The 20,829-nt window shown below is 40.7% G+C and overlaps 1 protein-coding gene across 1 annotated transcript in view; it reads right to left on the bottom strand.

Moving 5' to 3' along the window:
- Positions 1-20,829, bottom strand: part of PIK3C2G (phosphatidylinositol-4-phosphate 3-kinase catalytic subunit type 2 gamma) — a 185,929-nt gene that overhangs the window by 2,661 nt on the left and 162,439 nt on the right. Inside the window, exons 30-31 of the mRNA XM_058022917.1 lie at positions 19,338-19,432; positions 3,525-3,650 (exon numbers count right to left, since the gene is read on the bottom strand). Of these exons, the coding sequence (XP_057878900.1) occupies positions 3,525-3,650; positions 19,338-19,432 (221 nt within the window). The remainder of the gene's footprint in view (positions 1-3,524; positions 3,651-19,337; positions 19,433-20,829) is intronic.

The raw sequence follows: 20,829 nt of genomic DNA, 5'->3' as shown, positions 1-20,829 counted from the left end.
AAGAAAATCTGAAAAGCAAGGACAGGCACAGTAAGCATAATACAATTTAGAATAAATCTGTGATCTGACACTGAGGTAATGCTAATGTTACCAAAGAAAGCTGCCTCGTTTCTTTGCCAATATATTAAAGGTACCAGCTGTTGTTTTAAAAACATCACCAAAAACTACACATATCAGCTGTAAATGCTAAGAAACTGAACTGGGGTAATGAACAACTTTTAATCTTTGGCCAAAAAGAGGCTTTAATCTTTGAGCAATGACAAACTTTTGCAGTGCAGGGTGGATGGTTTTCAAATGATCCCAGTAAATTGTTTCTAAAATGGTATTGCAAATTCAGCTGGAGTAAGGTATACATACATTATCATCAGAATGTAGGGACAGAAGAAAGGTCTGGAGAAGGATGAATTAGCGTGGATTAGTGGATAAAACAATTAATTAGTGGATAGAACAAATGCCACCTGCCAGAATTTGGGGACAGTTAAATTCTGAAATAATTGTGCAGTGAGAATATTTGCCTGCCTTTTCACAGAGAGATGAGATGGAGGTGAGTTATGTGTGGCCATGCAGCAAATCAGTGGGACAGGTAGGGCTGGAATTCAACTATTCCTGGCTTCAAAAAGAGAAACCCTGTTGACCTACAGGAGTCTAATGACATTTTAATCACAAATGAGGGACAGTTGCCTCTCCCTAGGTAGCCATGGCACAGTTCCTGGATTTGGTAATTAATCCAAGGTAGTTTTGATGCATGGTGCTGGAGGGAGTGGCTGTGGCTCCTGGTGCAGTTCCCCTCCTCCCTTTCCATCACACTGGCTGGGGCTGCTCTGCCTTCATTTCATCTTTGTATTCCATTTCTCTGTGTTACTCCTTTTCCACCACCACTTCTCAATGCAATATAACACTAACTACTGTGTATGCAACAAATTCCAAAATCCAGATACAGGCACAGGAGAAAAGAAGGATTTGTTAGCTAAATGCCACTCCAAAACATTTGCTGTAACTCATTTTATTGTCAGCCCTTCTGGACTTTCGCATCTTCACTCTCACACACAAATAAAAAACAAACATAAAAAGCAGTTTTGCAAGGTTGATAATTTGCTGTAGGCAGTCATAAGCAATAGAAGTACAAAACTAAAATCAAAAATACTCAAGAGAAGCACATTTCAGATTTTTCTCAGTCTGGAACAAAGAAAGAAATTAATATACAGCTTCCTTCCAGCCATTTGGATTTAATAAAAACTTATGAACTCATAAAAAAAGGCTGCTACATTTCTGTACACAGTGTTTTGGACAGTAACTAACTTAAGAGACAGCTGACTTATATTTTTAGTAGTTTTTCTTCCCTGGGGCGGCTTCTGCCTCAGTCTACCAGCCTTGGACAGAAACTGCATCCAGAATGACATCACATATGGAGGAGCAGAGCTGCTAAAGCACAGCCATTGGGTTGGAAATGGCCAGGTTCAGTGGAACCATATGTCCCCACTGTGATTAGCACTTCCCAGTGAAAAAGACTGAGCATCTGGGAAAGAGGCTCTCAGTTTTGATTAAGGACATGAAAGTTTTCATGGAATTTCTTTTAATGGCAGTGGAATACTTGTTAACCACAATTAAATCTCCTCCCAGTGACTACTGACTGACTGCAGACAGGATTTTGGATTTCACTGCATTCAAAAGGATCTAAGTACAATTTGAAAGATAATTGTCTTCCAGTGTTGCTGGCTGGCTCTTATCTGTTGTCCATTTTGGATACCTTACTAATGAATGTTATGATATAATTGTATTATGTTCCTTTGCTTTAAATGTTCTTTAAATGCAAAGGAATTTCTTTAGACAGATTAATTAGATTCATCCCACTCTGATAGCAAAAAAAAAAAAAAATAAGAAAGAAAGGACAAAAAAGATAAAGCCTACTTCCTTGTTATTCCACTGCAGTACTGTGGGGAGGGAAATTTGCCTCAGCTGTGAGCAGCAATACTACTCAGGGAGCCTTCTTACAGAATGCTGGAAGTCATCAGTGTGAGCAGGCAACTTTTGTAATTAACAGATGTGGGAAAGGGGAAATATTAGAGCTCCAGGAGTGAGAAACTAAGAGATAAGCACTCAGACTCTGCTGACTAACCTAAGTTTTATCATATCTTATCTGTGAAACAGGGTGGAGTGGTAATATTTTCCATGCCTTCTACTTTATAGCCTGCTGAAAGAGCATTTGTAAATTACTTTGAGATCTTTAGGAGATTTGTTACATGCAATAATTATAATCTCCAATCCCACCTACTGTTTCAATCTCATCTGCCCTTACAAATGAACACACTTTATACCACTTCCCATTCTGCCGTAAATGTTTCTCCATACAAATGTTTTCTTTCACCCCAGAGGCATGAGCACTTCAGTGATGTGTGAAATAATAATATATAGCTGTGAACTGATGGCATTTTAACATAAAAAGAACCTGGCTATTTATTCTTGTGGTATCATTTAGGACAGTGACAAGCAATTTTCAAATGTTAATTTGAATAACAGCATCCATTCAATTAATACTTTCCATGCTATTGTGCATATCTGCATTCAGAACTGCTGGGTTATGGTGCAATGATGCTTGGCCTCATTTGGCTAACATGTAACTGTGGTTATGGGGTGAGACAGAGCACTGTGAACAATCCAACTGCTTTCCTGAAGAGAGGCATAAAAGACACTGCTTCACTTCTGAGAAAGGTGCAAAACAGACAGTTGTCCCTTTTTGTGATACATTCCTTCATTTTGGTCATCCTCATTGCTAAAATGCTGTATTGTTGTTTTATTTCAAGAGTGGGCAAAGCAAATAAAACAAGTTGCACCTGTGTGGGTTGTGGGTGACCTGCTGGGAAGGACCTGGGGGTCCTGGTGGACAACAGGCCGTCCAGGAGCCAGCAGTGTGCCCTCACGGCCAAAAAGGGTCCTGGGGTGCATTAGGAAAAGCACTGACAGCAGGTTGAGGGGGGTGATCCTGCCTCTAACCAGCCCCAGTGAGGCATATCTGGAGAGCTGTGTCCAGTTCTGGGCTCAACAGACCCAGAAAGGCAGGGAAGCCCTGGAGTGAGTCCAGGGAAGGGCTGTGGATCTGGTGAGGCACTGGAGCATCTCTCTCATGAGAAAAAGCTGAATGAGCTGGGCCTGTCCACCCTGGAAAAGAGACAGCTGAGAGCCTCATCCATGTCTGCCAGTGTGCACAGGGAGAGCTCAGGGGATGCACCAGGCTCTGCTCCTGCAGAGCCCAGAACGGGACAGGAGGCAACAGGAGGAACCGATGCCAGGATGTGAGGAAGAACTTCCCTGTGCAGTGACTGAGCACTGGAACAGATTGTCCAGAGTGGGTGTGGTGTCCCTCACTGCAGATATCCCACCTGGCCACACTGCTGTGCTCTGTGCTCTGGGATGGCCCTGCTGGAGCTGGGAGGTGGCACCAGGTGTCCACTGTGTGCCCTTCCAGCCTGACCCATTCTGGGATTCTGAGAAACAAGAAAGGGTGGAAGGAAGTGAAGGGAACTCACAAGTTCATTGTAAGTAGGGTCAGAGCCTTTTGGAGCTGTCCTGGTTTTCCTTCGACTGACCTCACCAGGGTCTGGCAGAAGATAAAATTCAGCGTGTGCACTTGGGGCAGAGCCATCTGGGAGGTGCTGGAAAACAAGGTCACAAATATGAACGTCCATCTTCTAGCAAAGAAAACAAATAAAAAAGTACCAAATGAAATCTGGGCTTTTAGCAGACACAGAAACAGGTTACATTCTCAGTATTCTCTTGGGCTAAATTGGAGTGCTAGTGAATAACAACAATTATTAGAATTCAGCTTAAAATAGAATCAGGAAAATAAAAATTAAATAATACAAAGACAGGGTCAAGAGAGAAAATTAAAATTGTCTATCTTTAATATTTACATTCTGATGGAAAAACCCTTAAGCCTCAATCTACCCTAACTCATCTTAATCTGATACAAAGTCCAGCCCTTCCACTTTCCAGAGCAAGGTACAGAAACTGGATTAAACAGTAAGCTCCTATTGATTTTAACCCCTAAGTATCAGTGCTGATATGGGGACAACCAATTGTTTCTAAGGGTGTTTTGTAAAACATATTACTATAGAGGAGCCAGGAGCATTTCCTGCAGCAATATGGGCAGGACAGGATTCTTGTTACAGCCTTTCCCATCTCGCCCATCACACAGCTGCAATCTCTCTTTAATTTTCCAGTTCAGGTTACTGAATGATATTCCAGATATTCCATTTTATATGGTAGCAACTCCAGATCAGAGGCAATCTATTAACCAGGTGGGTTGGAGAATTTTTGATAACTTCTGAGGAGCTCTAAAGTTATTCCTAAAGCAGCATTACAATTACTCAGAAAACACATTGTATTACTTGAGTCTTTGAAAGAACACACAAGAAACATAAAAATGAAAAATGTAGAGGAGGCATGCTGCCAGCACCTGTCACTTAATCCTTGATTCATAATTGAGTACAAACCCTTGTGTTGGTTACACAGTATACAGTCAGAAAGCACAAAATGGGGTGTATCAAAATATCAGTAATTTTAATCACATAAATAATCAGCATTTTAGACAGGAAGTTTACCTGTCAGCTCCCAGGCAATCCAGTGACAGATGCAAATAAGAATACAGGCATAAAGAAGAGAACTTAAACATTTGGAACCAATGAACCCAGAGGATTATACAGGCACTTGCATTTATATCTCCCATTGTAATTTTACACCTGGCTCAGAATGAAGTAATTTCTCAAATTTTGATTACTCACAATATGTGTCTGGAAATATGGGGCTTTCTACAGCATTATCAGCAACATATCCCTGATATGGAAGAAACTGCTGTCTCCTAGCAATAAATAACTTCTCTATTGGGATGGAAAATGGTGCTTGTGTGTGTGAACAACTAGCTCTTGCACAACAAACCTCTGGTTTTTGTTATCTGAAATGATCCTTCAAGGCAAATGATGTGGTCAACTGCAAAGCTCATTATTGCTATCATTAACACCACACAGCATCAAAGGATGCCCCACTCAAACCATTACAGATTGTCATCACTATGGGAGTGATTAATATTCCTATTGCTACGTTCCACAAAGCACATCTGATTTAAAATACCCATGGGATTGAGCTGGATGGGATTCAATGGCCAACAAAAGAGAGACATTAAAGGGCAATGGAATGAAAGGGTATTTTCCTAGGATGGGTTGCCACATCATTATTGCAGGATTTATTTACAATTTACACTGTCCACTTGAAAGCCCATCCCTGTTGATCTAGCACTGTAGTAAAACTTCAATTGAGGATTACAAGTAACAGTAAACTGAGCATCTCTAAAAAATCAGGAGGGAGAATGAAATGCAGCCTGAAGTACCAGTCCAACTAATGAGGATTACACCTGAGTGCAATCAAGTTCTTAATTTCTCAATTAAAAGGTAAACATCAGTGTAACTTGAAGGTCAACTGGTTTTAGTTATTTCAGACAAAGAATGGAACCAGGCTGAGGTGACAGACTCCAAAGGTAATGTGGTTTAACAGGACCTGGGTGTCCAGATGTGATTAACTGAAAAGAAGTCACATAAAATTGTCACTATGCCTTTGAGCTTTGTCATGTTACCCTGCCTTCAGCCAACTAACCTTCCCCTGTCAGCTGATTCCTCCCAAAATTTAAGGAAGGCACTTTGCAGCAGTGTTTTGGGTGTATGAGATGGACTGAAAAATACTTCCCCACTATCCCTCTGAATGTAGATAAATAGGTGTTGAAAGAGGTGAGGGGGAGGAGAGGGTCAAGAGAGGAAATTAAAAGAGAACATTTCAGGGATTCAGATGGGGAAACTCAAGGGGAGAGCTGCTGCTCTGGGATATTTCAGAGCTGAAATAAAGCCACTTTTCATGAATAGTGGCAATCAGCAGTCAGACTGTTAGAGGCAATTTGATGTGCAGCCACTTGAATTCCAAGTACACATCGTAGTTCTGATTGTTGTTTTTTTCTCCCCAACTTTACAGGTGACATTTTCCCCCTTCCTCTTCCCGTGCTGAGGAAAGGCAAACAGGCCACTCCAAACCCCACTGCTGTCCCAATTCTCCATCTGCAGTGGCACTGTTATGCCATCAAACAATCAGGAAAGCTTCAGCTGAGCACTCTCCCAGCCAGATCAGGCGCTGCACTCGTCAGCTGCCCTCCCCTGCCTCCTGACACACACAATCCATCTAATGAAGGGCTCCAGCTGCTAAAGACTCTGTCCCACCATGCCCTAATAATTCAAAACTCCACATTAAGAGCGGTTTTAAACCAGCCCCAGCCTTACAAGAGCAGAGTATGGGGAGCTCATATGATGAGTTTTTGCTGGTTTCTCTTTTGATTGGCACAAGAGCTGAATTTTTTTTCTTGTGAAGAGCCTACTTAACCACAGGATTTCTTGAGGCAAGACTTGCAGTGGAAAGAGTTGTACTTTGATAAACACTTCCTAGCAGGAGCAAGGAGTGACAGTGGCAGTTTGACTGCAATAGTGCAAAACCAGACTGGCATTAACATGGCAAAAATCTCTTTTAAAATCATAAGTAGGTGGAATTTGAAGTAAACAGTTTTAAGGCAAACTGAAATAGCAGGCAAAAAACCCCCCAAGTTTTGGGCAAACTAATCCTTTTCTGGGGTTTCTGAGTTGAGCACTGAACTATATGAGAATGGTCAATAAAGGAAAAATGGAGAGAAACATCATGAAAAATGGAGGAAACATCATAAATATTTTTCTCACTAAGGATTATGACTTCTGTCATACTACAGTATCACATTTAGTGATCACTTCTAACTCAGACTGCACTGGGTTGTTTATAAATTTAGGTAAACATGAGGAACACCTGACCAAAAGCACAGAATCCCAGATGGGACCCACAGAGATCATCTGGCCAGGCAGGGTCATCCCCGAGCACAGGGCACAGGATTGAGTCCAGATGGTTCTGGAACATCTCCAGGAGGGATTCTCCACACCCTCTCTGGGCAATCTGTTCCATGTGGTCACCCACACAGGAAAGAAATTCTTCCCCATGTTCAGGTGGAATTTCTCTCTTTGCACCAAAGAGGACTTGCTCTGGTGAGCTCATTATAGAAACAGAGGAAGATTTCTAGCAGGTTCATAAGTAGTTCTGAAATCCAGCAAACCCCCTCTTTTTTATTATTGAAGGATTTAAAAAACTGACTTATTTCTGTCCATAGTCCAGGCCAGGGGAAAAAAAAATAAAATCAAAGGGTACCTTGGGAAAGCCATTTTGCACTTTAATCTGCAAAACCTTTATAGCTTGAATGCACTTGTGATCAAGCAAACAGAAAAAGCTTAAAGTTTTAAATCTAGTTCTATTTGTGTTTAATTCTGTAGTCGTTTTATTAACCCAAAAAGAAAGGATTTTTACTTTCTTCAGAAGAAGTTACTCCCAATTTAAATTACTGTCTTAAATCTTTCATTGTGTTTGCTTGCAAATAAATCCAAGCTATAAAAATCTGTCAGGCTGTAAAGGTATAAAACCAAGCTCCCAACAAAAATGGCATAGGTTCTCTTGGTATGCTTAGGGACAAGAAGCCCACAAAATTCCCCAGTGATTTTAATCTGCCAATAAAAAAATCTGAATTTAGAAGTTGTTTCAAATTGAATTTAGAAACTGAATGTATTTTCTTTCTTCAAGTACAACCAAGTGATGATTGAACTATTTTCTCAGAGAATGAGCAGCCTAGTTGACCTTGATAATGACAAATGTTTCTAAAGGAGCTCAGTTACTATTGCTTGTATTTCTGTTAAAAAAGGATTTTACTCTGGAAATGTTATTTTCTTCTAAAGTCAGGCAGAATGAGGGAGAGAAAGTAAAACTCTGAGTTTACTTTTTCCATACCTCTAATTCAATACTGAAAACCTAACATAGGCTAGATCTGTTATAACTGTGGTCAATTTTCCACTCCAGTTTTGTTTTCCAAAACAAGTTGGTATTTGTTTACAGAAACCCACAGAGGTATGTTACATCCTCTATAATTTAATTTTAAATATAGTAGCTCTGGCTGGGAAATAATGGATGAAATTCAATTAATTTTTCCACAAGAATGTATTATCCTAATGACTTTTTCCCCCTGATCGTTATTAATGATCTACAACTCTCCTCACACAAGGATTCTTTTTTAGCATTACTATAGGCATAACTACTGCAAAATTTGTCATATATTCAACTATTCAGTGATTTAGCATCCGATGTGAATATTGATCTATTCTCATATGATTTTTAAAGTACTCATTTTAAGGATAATTTATTGTAAAACTTTTTAAAACTCACTTTCTAAGTGACATAAAATTTTCTTTTTAGGTGACTTTTACCTCAAATTTAAATCATGTCATCAGTTTCTGTTAGTGCTAGACATGCAGATCACCTTTTGTCCTAGAGAGGAACAGATTGATGGCTCCTGAACATTTGATAGTTCCAGCTGCTGTTCTCTTTTTCCCATTTTTCATTTTCAACAATCTTGACAGTGAAAACTAATGATCAACTAACTTATATTAACTAATGATATCTTTCCTCCTCTATGAATAACTACTTTTATTCCCCCCCAAAAAATTCATTTCCTCGACATTTTTAAATCTGAGTTTCTTCCTTTTCTTCAAAGGAAAAAAAAAAAAAAATAAAAAAGTAAAATTAAATAAAATAAATAAAATAGATATCCAGGCATTAGAAAGACTCCCATTTCAGCTCCTGCCCTCAAATAAAAACAATTCATGTTGTCCATTATTTCTCTTAGTCTTCCTATCCTTTACCATCCTTATGTTCTTCTCTTACATACACTGCTGTGAGAATTTATTTACATAGTAAAGAAAGGACTACAAAATATTCCATAATCATTGATATCAAGACATGCATACACGTTTGAAAAGCAAACCACTATGGTAAGTGGTTAGGAAAAACCTTCAACAAGACAAAATGTCTATATACCATGTGGAGACATTAGGTGGATTTGATTATTATCCAATAAAGGAGGATTAGGAAAAAATCCACAGAAGAAATCATCCTTGCACTGGGGTAACCTCTGTAAATTCCTGGCTGCCTCTGGACTAAATTAAAGCCAGTGAGGAGCTGGAGGGGCCACCAGTGCTGGTGTTTTCCACTGCCCCCAAGCCCCTGTGCCACTCAGCAGAGGAAGGCTCAACCCTGCCTTCCAGAGCTGCAGCTTCGTTAGCAAACACAGCTCTGCCTCAGGAAAAAGAGAACATCCTCCGGGCTGCTTCTGAGCTTAAAGAGCTGAGAAATTAGTATCACAAAGCTAGAGGCTCCTTCAAAGGCAGATTAATGATATATACACTTCGGGGAAAAGGGGATTGCTGGGTGAATGGGTGGTTGTGCTGTTGCTACCTGTAGTATTGCACTAATAGGGCACAAAATGGGTAACTAGTTTTTTTTACAAGATCTTTTAAGGTTAAACTGTCTAATTAAGAAATTATACTTAAGTTATTTTCACTTTATAACTAATTACTCAAAGTCTGCAATATTGACTTTTCTGCCTAATTACAAGATATTACTTAAACTTATGAAGAAGAAGGTAAAGAATAAGAACTAGTCTCTGTTTTAAAACTTTCATCTGGCTTCACATATATATTACTATTTTCTAAACCCCCAAACTCTAAGTTTTCTACTTTGTGATATGATATACTTCTAATCAACTACAAACTTGTAATTTCAGTGCTATTAATTAATTTTGAAAGCTTTTTTCATGGCCTCAGGTCAAATTCGGTGCTCTCTTGGGAGGCAGAGACTGTATGCACAGAAAGTCTGAAATTCTCAGCATCTAGAATTCCAACAGCTTCCCAAATCCTGAAGTGGTATCCAAGACTTTCCTTGTTCTTCCTTTGAGCTCTGCATATCCCAAAGCATGAACACCTCTATTCTACCCTGCTACTGAGCTTTTCATTTCCCTCTCACAAAATACCCCCAAATTGCTTTGAAGAAAATGAAAAATAAAATCCCATTTGCAGTAATTAAATAATAATTACAGAAGAAGATATTCCACTCCACCACTGTGGTGCACCCTGCACTCTCTGCTATTGGCAAGACAAAAGAGAAAGGAAACTTGTCAAAAGTGATTGCACAAATATGGTATTTTTTTTCCCCCAAACAATCACCTTTTTCACCTAAAATTTGAAAATACTGAACTGTTTTTCTTTAACAGCAGTTTTATTTTATTACATTTTCTGATCCCAGTTTTTTTGGGTTATCTGGATATGTACATAAAGACAAAACATTGCTGCTGTGGAGATCAGTGGCAAGGCAAGCAAAGAAGAAATTGCATTTATCTCAAGTTAATGCAGGCCAATAAAAATATTTTGCTGTCAGGGAAATTCTGGAAAGCATATTTTTTTTTCGAGCAGGCATTTTCTACCTTTTGGAAAGCTGGCAGTGCCCGTGGAGCGAGCCTCCAGATGGCTTTGTCATTTCCCATGCTAAAAATGCAAAGATGCTCTATTCACATTATTGATGTGAATATCCAAATATAGCTTATGTCCAACACCCTCAGCATCCTCATCAACCTGCCTGCAGCAGAGTGGGCAGGACTGGAGCAGCCTGGCTGGAACAGCTGGCTCTGCAGCATTCCTGAGGGGACAGCTGGGCTGGAAAAATGGGGTTAGAGCTGTCCTGAGACACAACATTTCTACAGAGTGAACCAACAACCAACCCTTTCCAAGGTCTCCTGGCTGTCAAATGGGAAAAAAATAACCCTGTCAGGGAGTGAGACCAGCAAGAGATTCACTCTGTCACACTGTGGGCATCTGGTCTGGCCTGGTGAAATTGCCCCCACATTGGTGCCTGGCCCCAGCTGAGATGGAGCCTGCTGCTCGTGCCACCAGCAGTGACAAAAGGTGTGTATGGAGATGGAAACTGGGGGGAAATGGTCCATTCTGGAATGATCAGGTCAGGCAAGATACTTCATGCGATTCAAACCAGCCTGAGCAGGCAGCTGATCCATCACAATGAGATGGAAATGTGATTCCAGCACATCGCATAGGTAAACATCTCAGTTTCAAACTGATCCCAAGGCACAGAGACAGTGCAACTTTCAAAATTAACAGGAATTATTTGTTAAATAGTTTTTAAAAATTAATTGGTGATTTTTTAAATTTAAGGACACAGCTCTGGAAAAAAATTGGATCCCAAAAGACACAGGGCTTTCTAAGAATTATGAAAATATTTCTGATCTGCTTCAGTCATTTAAGAGGAAAGCCCATCTATCTCTGCTTAAATGAAATAAATAAAATGAAAGTGAGGATACCCTTAAGGTCACACAGGTTTCTCTCCCAAGCCTTTATTTCTATAGAGCTCTGAAACCAGAAAGCTGAAGAAATACACTGAGATTTATCTATGATGCCCCATTGAAAAAAAATATTTCATTGTCCTGATGATCTAAAGGAGATAAGGACAGACACAATCCCAAATGAAATGGGGAAGAATCTGCACAACCACACTTTGTAACTATTATAAAACAGGATCCTGCCTTGTAGAGACCATTGACAGGCAAGTAGGACTAGAATTTCACTTCAGCACGAAATGGCACAACTTTGCATGTGCTTATTTCTGTTTCTGAACAAGCAACAAAAAAAAGACATCGCAGAATGGGTTGTGGCTGTACCCAACTCACTCAGAGCTCAACTCCAGCTCCTGAGTCTGACAAACTTCTGACCCTTCACTGATATTTGGGACTCCATTGCTGTGTGCTCCATGTGGCACCATGTGGGCAGAAAAAAGTTACCAAGGTTTAAAAACAGAATATAAAGCAGAAGTGGGAATGTATGGAATAAATGTACAACTCCCAGTAAAAAATCTGAGAGAGAATCACACAGAAGTTGTTTTTATTCTGAAAGAAAAAGTAGCATGTTCTAGATTTCTGAACTGCATGTTGCATTACTATTTTAAGACAATTAACTCCATTGTTTTTTTTTTGTTTGTTTTTGTTTTTTTTTTTTTTTTTGTTTTTTTTTTTTTTTTTTTTTTTTTTTTTTTTTTAATAGATGAGAGAAATCAAGGGTCAGGTATGCTTTAAAACTGTATTATCCTGTGGATAAGCAATGTTGGTGTAGGGTGTAGAATGCAGAGAGCAGATTTCATGAACAAGTCTCTGAACCTTTTATCTCAGAATTACCACCAAGCCCATATAGAAACTAAATTCCATTGCTTTCAACCCTGTATTACCGCTGTGCTTGGGACACTTAATTTTCAGATGAATATTCAGTCACAGAGTCTGTGACACTGGCTGAGATAAGAATGATCTTGTTTTGACCCTTAGAAACATAGATCCCAGAATTTCTTCTTTTGAATAAAGTACAAAAGAGAACAAATGCTAAAGACAAATCCCCATTTCACTTTCCTTTTGAAATCAGTCAGGATTAAGAGCACTGCTGCCTGTTAGAGGGCATGAAAGGAAATTAGCCTTTGAGAAAAGAAACACAAGCAAAGGCTATTGTTCTGTTCCTATCTTTTTGCCACATACAAATTCTTTTCTCTCCTTGCCTGGGCCCAGAGAGTAAGTGAATATAAAATATGTAAAGAAACAGTGAGATTGTGATCCGTGCCTTCATTCTGCACTGTTTTTCTTCTCAATTTCTTAATTAGTTACTAAAGTCTGTATATGCCTATCTTTAATTTCTCCAACTGTACAATCTCCCTGCACTTTTCTTTCAATTATTCTGCAGCATGCCATCTCCCTGTGTAAGAAAGCATTTCATTATATGAGGCTTGCAATTTCTGCTCCTTAATTAGCTCTCATTACTTCTACTTATGCTCCTGCTCAATGTTCTAAATAATTCCTCCTGAACCTTCCTGTCTTCTCCCTTAAATATTTGCACAATTGACTCGTGTCCTTGTTAGTCTGTTCTTAACTAAGTTTTAGTAACAATAAATCACCCCTGAAGAATCAATCACTCCCCAGCAGCCCTACTGAGAGCTGTTCTTTGAACCTGTATTCTAGTTAAAAAAACATCCTGAGAGAAACAGTTTACTCTCAAACCCTTATAAAGATGAACTGCTTCATTTCTGCCCCATGACACCAGGATCTGGCCTTTCTCATTGGCATCTCTTGTAGCAGCCTCATGTCTCACTGTGGCCTTGTTTTATCTTCACATTACTGTGGGATATAGATCTCTCCCTCCCCGAGGAAATATTTTTCATTTGTCCAAGCTGCTTGTAGGGTTCTGGAAATTACTTTTATTCTCTTGATCTTGCTCTGTCTGCACTATTATTTTTAATGTTTTCTTCATTTGCAACCAGTGGCAAATCGAATTTTTGTTCACCTTCATCTCCCAGATCACTGATAATATTAAACAGAACTCACTGTTGTTTTGTTTTTGATTTTTTTTTCCCTTATTCAACACACATCAACTACGTAGGGAATTACTTACTTAAAAATGAGCAGTTAGAATTTAGAGCTGAGGCAGTACTGTGACTGTGACAGATTAAAGGGTTTAACAAGAAATAATAACAGAACTTTCTGTACAACATATTTGTCAAACACCTTTCAAAACAAATATGTTTGAATCCAACAGTAATCCCTGTGCCACAAGAACAGACCTCATCTCTTTCCAATTTAAAGTACCGCTGAGTTGTAGTACCCTTTGTTTAGAGGTGTTCAGCTAATTTTCAGTCTCAAGGAGAACATAGCTTATCTCTGCTAGTTTCCTTCCACTTTAAAATAATTTTATATGAATATAAAATTAAATCCAAATTCTTTATAAGCTAAAGTTAGCACAAGAGCTTTCTTCCCATGGCTTTTTATTTTTTCCTGTGCCAGACTAAGGAGAACTTCATCTGAATGTTACCTCCCTCCATCAGCCAAGCTGCTGATTTAATTCTGTCACTGACACTCTCTGGATAACTTTGTTCAGCTCAAAGTCATTTTTGTTCCACTTGTTTTCCATCCCTGCCTTGCCTACCTGTGCACCTCCATTCCAATCCCTGTTGGCTGCAGTAAGGAAAGCAGTACACATTCACAATATTCTGAAAGGATAATGCGGCCTTTTATTTCACTGCCAGGCACTGCCAGGTACTGTGTTACTGGCAGGCAGAAAATATTTTCCATTTAAATCTATATAATGATAGCCATAAAGTGTAAAAGTTAGTGAGAGGAATTATGGGAACCAACTAAGACTGAACAAAGATCCCCGACCCTTCCCCAGCTCAAGCTGAGAGAAAACCCAGCAAAGGCAGCAGAGCATCCACCTGTGCTGCAGGTGGGAACATCCCCACAGCCCTCTGCTGCAGGCTTGGACCTGATCCCTTTGGATTTGGAAAAGATTGGCTGCTTTTTTGGCAGCCTGTTGGTTTTTGGCTTCTTTTCCTGACTCTCTCGAGGTCAGGATTGAAGGCAATTGAGACAATGGTTTGCATTAAGGCTCAGGTGTTTGTTATTTCTTATCAATTTTACAGTCTTACAGCAGGGAGTTCTGCAGCCTTTCATTAGCAAGGCACAAAATGGCCAACAATCTCTTGTTACAAGGTCTTTTAAGGCTAAACTATCCAATTAAGAAATGGCACCTAAATTATTTTCACTTTTAGCCCAATAACTAATTACTCAAAGCCTGCACTACGGACTCTTCTGTCCAGTTACAAAACACCGCCCAAAGCCATGAAGAAAAGGGTGAAGAATAAGGTAAAGAACAACCTGTCTCCACCCTAAAACCTCCATCTTGCTTCATATATATTACTATATTCTAAAACCTCAAACACTGTTTCCCACCCTGTGATATCACACACTTCTAACCAACTCCACACGCATAATCCCAGTGCTATCAATCAATTTTGGAAGCTTCTTCACAGCCTCAGACCAAATGCAGGGCTCTTCTGGGAATCAGAGTCAGCACAGAAAATCTAAAATTCTCAGCATTCACGACTCCAGCAACTGGCTCCCACCTTTTTTCCCCAAAACATTTAAACCACTGCATCTCACAAACATTTTTGGAAGCAATTTGTACACACAGTGGAAAGAGGCTGGATGTCTGTGAAAGCCTAAAGCTGATTGCTAATTCGTCACCCACATATCAGCTATCCTAGAATCATTAATCACCAGGAGTGCTACATGACAGCTTCAGAGCTTTTATAAAAGGAAAGCTGGAAGTACTTTTGCAAAGAACTGTAGGAGTTTATTTTTTCTTCCAGCAAATTTTTCCCCCGTAAAATTGGTTCTGAATTCATCGCCCACGCACGCTTTCCTGAATTCTAGTAACATTTTCCATTTACTGGCAGGAGATTCAGGATGACTTGGCTTTGTTTCTCCTCCCCTCTACCCCTGAGGAGTTACTCTGTCCACGAGAAGTAATGGGCAAAAAATGTTTAGCAGAGAGGATTGGAAGTTTAGCTGCTTATCTTTGAAAACAGGGCACGCCGGAAGCCATGGCAATGAAATCAGTGGCAAAAGCAGGCTTCCTCCTGAGCCAGTGCTGAGCCACTGCTCCCTTTGCTTCTCCATGAAGCAGGCAAGGAGATGTGTTAGAAACCTTTTCTGGGTGTCAGCAGTGGCTGTTCCTGCTGCCTCTGGGTTTTTTTTGAGGAGTGGGCAAGTCCACCATTAGGTAGCCTGGCTGTTTCTGGCTGTGTGGAACTAAACCAGCCCACAGCCAGCCCTGTGTGAGACCTGGTGGGCTCTGGATATCTCCCATTCTCTGTGCTGCTCAATAAAAGGGAACAGAACTGCACTTGAACGCTACAAGTTCAAAATCTACATGTATTTCAATAAATCCATCTCCACATTTGCACAAGCCTACATTTCTGAGGTAGAGCAGCATTCCCCCTGTGCTCCTGTTCCTGCCTGCTGCTCTTTGGCTGGGTATTGTGCTGCCACAATTGCACTATTCTTGTCCTAAGGTAACAAATCCTTTCAGAGGCCAAACAAATCTCCCCTGGGGCTCCTTTATATCGCTCCTGAGACCACTTAATGCACTTTGCCAGGTACTGTGCTATTGTCTTGATGGAATAAGCCTGCCCTGTCTCACCCCTCCACCTGCCACATCCTCCCTGACTCCAGAGGCAAACTCTCCAGGCCTCCAAGGTTTTCACCCCTACACAAATGTTTGCCTCTCCCCCAGCCTCACTTTATTAAGGCAATATTGAGTGTAGTCCAGAAAGTGCCCAGTGTGGCACTGTCTGCACTTGAGAGGAGCAATGCCCAAATAAGCTGACTTCAGGTTATGTAATAGATTGGAAAATTGCATTTTTTGGCATCATGGCTTTTGTATATTTGAAAACTGAATTTAAAGTTATTTGCCTCAGCAATCATGGTGATGCCATTCAAATCCTAAGTAGAAGCAGTGAGCTTACAGAATTTCAGGATTCTAAGCCACCTGACTTACAGAATCTCAGGATTCAAATGAAACTGAATTCCTGAGGCAAATATTGAGACTGAAACATTTTTTGTACCTTATAAATATCTGTTTAACAGAACTTGTCTTCATTGTGCACCCACAGCCTTAAAACTGTAGGCAAACATTGCCAACCAGCCTTACCATCTCTGTGTTCAAACAGTTTCCTTGGCTGCAAGTTTTTCCTTGGTAAAAAAACGCAGCTTTTTCTTCGCAGAAGGTTAGATTAGATTAATGGCCCTTTCCAGGCACAAAATCCATAAGGCTGCTCTCTGCTCTTTGTCTCTGCAGAAATTCTGATAGAGTTTTCTTCAAGCAGGACTGGCTTGTTTTACCCATGACTGAAATGTTGCAGTGGGGAGGCAGAGGACACTCTGAAGCTGCATCAGAGATGAGAGTTGTGCATCTGCAGCAAATCTGGCTCTGTGGATGCCTCAGATCCCAGGGGCCCATGCAGGCACCCACATTAACCACTCCTCACACCAGGGCTCTCTCCACTGCTGCTGCATTTTCCCTCCATCACACCCCACGTGAATGGGCAAATTTCCTTCAGGAGAAATTCCTGCAAAGTTATGGCACTGCAGTCCTCTGGCTTCCTCCTCTAAAGAACCTGTGTGACACCTGAGAGTGGCTATAAAAATACCAGCTCCTTAGGGAGCCTCTTTGCATTGTATATCAATATAGGATTTGCACAGCAGGATCTAGGTCTCCTATTAAAACTCCTAGAAATAAACTCACACAAACACTAAATCAAATTTATTTCCATGGATCAAAAGTCTCTATCACAATTCCTGTCAGTTCTGTGAAGCTCCATTTGGGATTAATTTGGCCCACTACAATTATTTTCGCATCTGAACACATCATAAAATCTCTTTAAAGAGATAAATTAAATAGGGAAGAGCAGAACAAAAATTATTTATTATAAATTATGAAATAAAACAAGATAGCAAAGTAATCTCTGCACAGATGAACCACTAAAATATAATTAGTGAGACTCTGCAAAAGACTGACTATACCTGAAATAGCTTTAACATGTCTTGAATAAGATATGATCTTGGCATACTTTTAAAATCCCTGTTCAGCTCAACCAAAAAAAAAAAAAAAAAAAGAAGAGGAAAGAGAAGGAAAAAGAAAAGAGAGCACATTAGAAAGATTGATTTATAAGGCTGGGAAGCTGAGAAGATCACTAATGGGATAAAGAACCTTCCTATTAGAAGTTCCTGGTCTGAAGGCAGTGCAGTATCACAGGACCCTGAAGCACAATTTCATATTTCAGATCAGATGACAAGGGACGGATGGCCAGGTGGAAGGAAGGAATTGGAAGCCCAGAATTTAAAACCATGATTGCCTAAATTTGGCTGCTATATCAATGACCTTATTCTGGAGTCATGAATCATTGTTAGCCTTGCTGAACAGGACTCCTACCACTTCTCTTCCAACCCACTAAAATGGGTTTGATTTAAATTACCTGATTTAAATTACCTATTTCAAAAGAAACATAGTAACTTCAAGTTGTACTATCCCTTTCCATAATGAAGTGAACTGAGCCCTGGATTTTATGTTTGCACTACAGAGCTATCTGCGCTGTAATTTAATTTAATTAAATGGCTGGAACTGCCTAAGAACACAGTTAGGAGCCTACACACTTAGAGTGATGGAAGCAAGGAGAAAGGAAGACTAATTCCAACACCTGCAAATTGTTTGTGTGCATCTCCACATCACCTGCTTGAAGTCCCAAGGATATCATCAGAATGGCAATCACTTAAATATGCCCCTCCCACCAATTAGAACTTAATGAGAAGCTTATCAAAGTCACTTAGATTTAAAAAGCTCAACAGAAAAAAAAATAAAGAAGGTCTTTTGCTACATCCTGAAGATAAAGTTTGTATAAATTGGACATGTCAGCAGAGGCTGATCTCACCTGTCAAAGTGGCACACAGGACATAGAAAAAAAATCTCATGACAGAGATGTATTGAATGTCATAGACCAGAATGGAGATGCTTGAATTGCAAATGAGAAGCCAGGGTGGCCAGCAGAGAACAGTCAGAGCTGTGTAAGCCTCGTGTGCCTCATACCACTAATTAAACCATCAGCCTCATTTTATTGCTGGCTGGTGCTCACACAAGCCCCTCAGCTTGGCCCCATTGAGGAAAAGGGACTGCATCCCAGTTTGGGATGGAGGTGGCACAGGGTGTGCACTGAGAGCCCACAACAGCCAATAATAGCCAGACAAATAAAGGCTCCCTTGCCACAGCCATTGCTTGAGATGTGAGCCACGGGAATCCAAGGGCACATCCAGGCAGGGAATTCATGATGGAGCACCCCCACGCTCCCCAGTGAGAGATCACACTTCACACACAGCCCCAGCTCCACCTCTGAAGCCGCCCTCAGCAGCCAATCCCACCTGCCTTGTGCTGCAGGAGCCCTGCCAGCTTCCCCTGCTGCAGCCTGGCTCCAGGAACCCTCAGCATTTCCCTCCCAGCCTCCTGACAGTGCTACAAAGCTGAGCATCGTGCCTCCAAACGACACTGCTCCTTCAAACACAGCTCTGCTCAGCTCTTCCCTCCTCACAGACTGGACTGGAAGGAAATGTCTGCATAATCAATCCCCAGTGCCAGGTTGACATGCTGCAAAAAGTCCTGCTGCTGCTGCACCGTGCCTTATGTGTGACTGCTATCAAAATGTGCCAGGTGAGAGAGCCAAAACAGAATCAAAATTGGTTCTCTTGGAAAAGGCCATTACCAGCCATTAAGGAAACCCAGCTCCTCTATCTGTCTCACACCTGCAACCATACTGAGTGAGCTCAAAAGGAAAAACCAATTGTTAGATCGTGACAGAACGGCACTATCATTGCTTTGAGCTGAAATTAGTTATCCCAGAAAGGCTGCTTGAAGATTAATGTTTTCACAGTGCTCTGCAAATGCAAGGACTTACTGGTTACACATTCTGGTAAAAATACTCACGAGGTTCCTCATGTGTTTCAGCATTATTGTCAGGCAGGTGTTTTCATAGGACATGACCAGTTGTACTCCAGGCTTCTCACCAGCTGACTGAGGACCTAAAAAAGGCCAGATTTGATTTTTAGTTAGCAGCTTAGAGGAAATATATCTGTAAAACATTGAAGTACACATTAGCTAACATATAAAAACCTGCTGTGTGCTTAAATCAGGGATGAAATTAGAAAACATCGATAAGGAGTGTGATGGAAGAAAGTGGTCTGACACGCAGTGCTCTTTTTCTTTCCTGTTTGGTAACTGCCAGTGAGATTTTCTGTTTACTAATTGCCATCAATCTGAAATTCAGTGGGAGTGACAAATAATTTGGGCAGTTTTTTTGGCAGTCACTGATGACACTATTCACTATTGTTGCAGTTCTGTCTGCTTAAAAACACTGTAATTTCTTTTTCCCCCAGTTCCCAAGAGAAAGAAGAAAAAAAAGGAAAAAAAGAGCAAGCTTCCTGACCAGTTCCAAACCAAGTTAGAGAAACAACATTAAGTATAAATTCTCCCTTCCTCATTCTGTACTTTATGTGTTCCAGGCTGGTTTTCATGCAACCCATTGCTTCCATAGATTTTTCTACTAAGATGCACTTTAGGAGTCTGATATAATTCCCACTGAAAAAAGGGCATTTTTCATTTTCCAAGCAAGAAGAATCAGTCTCATATTGTGGAAGAAATGACTAAGCAAATCCTGTTCCACTTTTCAGCTGGAGGCACCGAGCCAGCTGTCTGCACTGCCAAAAGGTGTGTCCTTGAAGCTGGGGAAGTAAAGTGATGTTCTTTACCTGCCCTGCAGAGACAGCAGGGAGGCACAGCAGAGGAAAGATGCCTTTTACCACTGCAAATCAGCTAATGGTGAGAACAACCTCTACTCAATATCTGTCTGACCTCCTTATTTTTGCAGTGTTTCACCTGAGCAGGGGCTGAAGAGCCATTTTTCACCACCTGGTCACCAAAGACAGCCTGGGTGAGGTTGTCTGGTTTTACTCAGCCAAAAAGGGCTACATTTAATTAGACCAAAGCTGTATTACACCCACTAATTTACCTGAAGAAGCAAGAACTCAATCCTGCTAAGCTTACAATACAATGAGGATGTCTCAGGAGCTGGGCTCTGCTGTCCCACCTCCCCTTTAGAGCTGAGCTGGAGACCTCAGCCAGAGAAATCCTGCTCTCCTTCCTGCACCTTGGGATCTGCCACTGACACTCCAGCCCTGAAGCCACTGCAGGGTGAGGTAACAACATGAGACAAGACAATAGAGCGGTGATTAATTCTTTAAATAGAAACACATCTCGTGAGGAGCAGAGGCAGTGAGAAAGGATGATGGGAATGTGAGAACAGCCATCACTCAGTCACACACTGCCACAAGAGGCTTTTGGGAGTCTAAGCTACCTGGGTAGCAGGAGGGACCCTTGTGTCCCTTTCAACCTCAGCAGAGACCTGGCTGATGCCTCAGGT

This window comes from Melospiza georgiana, chromosome 4 (genome assembly GCF_028018845.1).
Source record: "Melospiza georgiana isolate bMelGeo1 chromosome 4, bMelGeo1.pri, whole genome shotgun sequence".
In the NCBI taxonomy this organism is placed as follows: domain Eukaryota; kingdom Metazoa; phylum Chordata; class Aves; order Passeriformes; family Passerellidae; genus Melospiza; species Melospiza georgiana.
The sequence above is the reverse complement of the archived record's forward strand: the minus strand, read 5'-3'. Positions and strand labels throughout refer to the sequence as shown.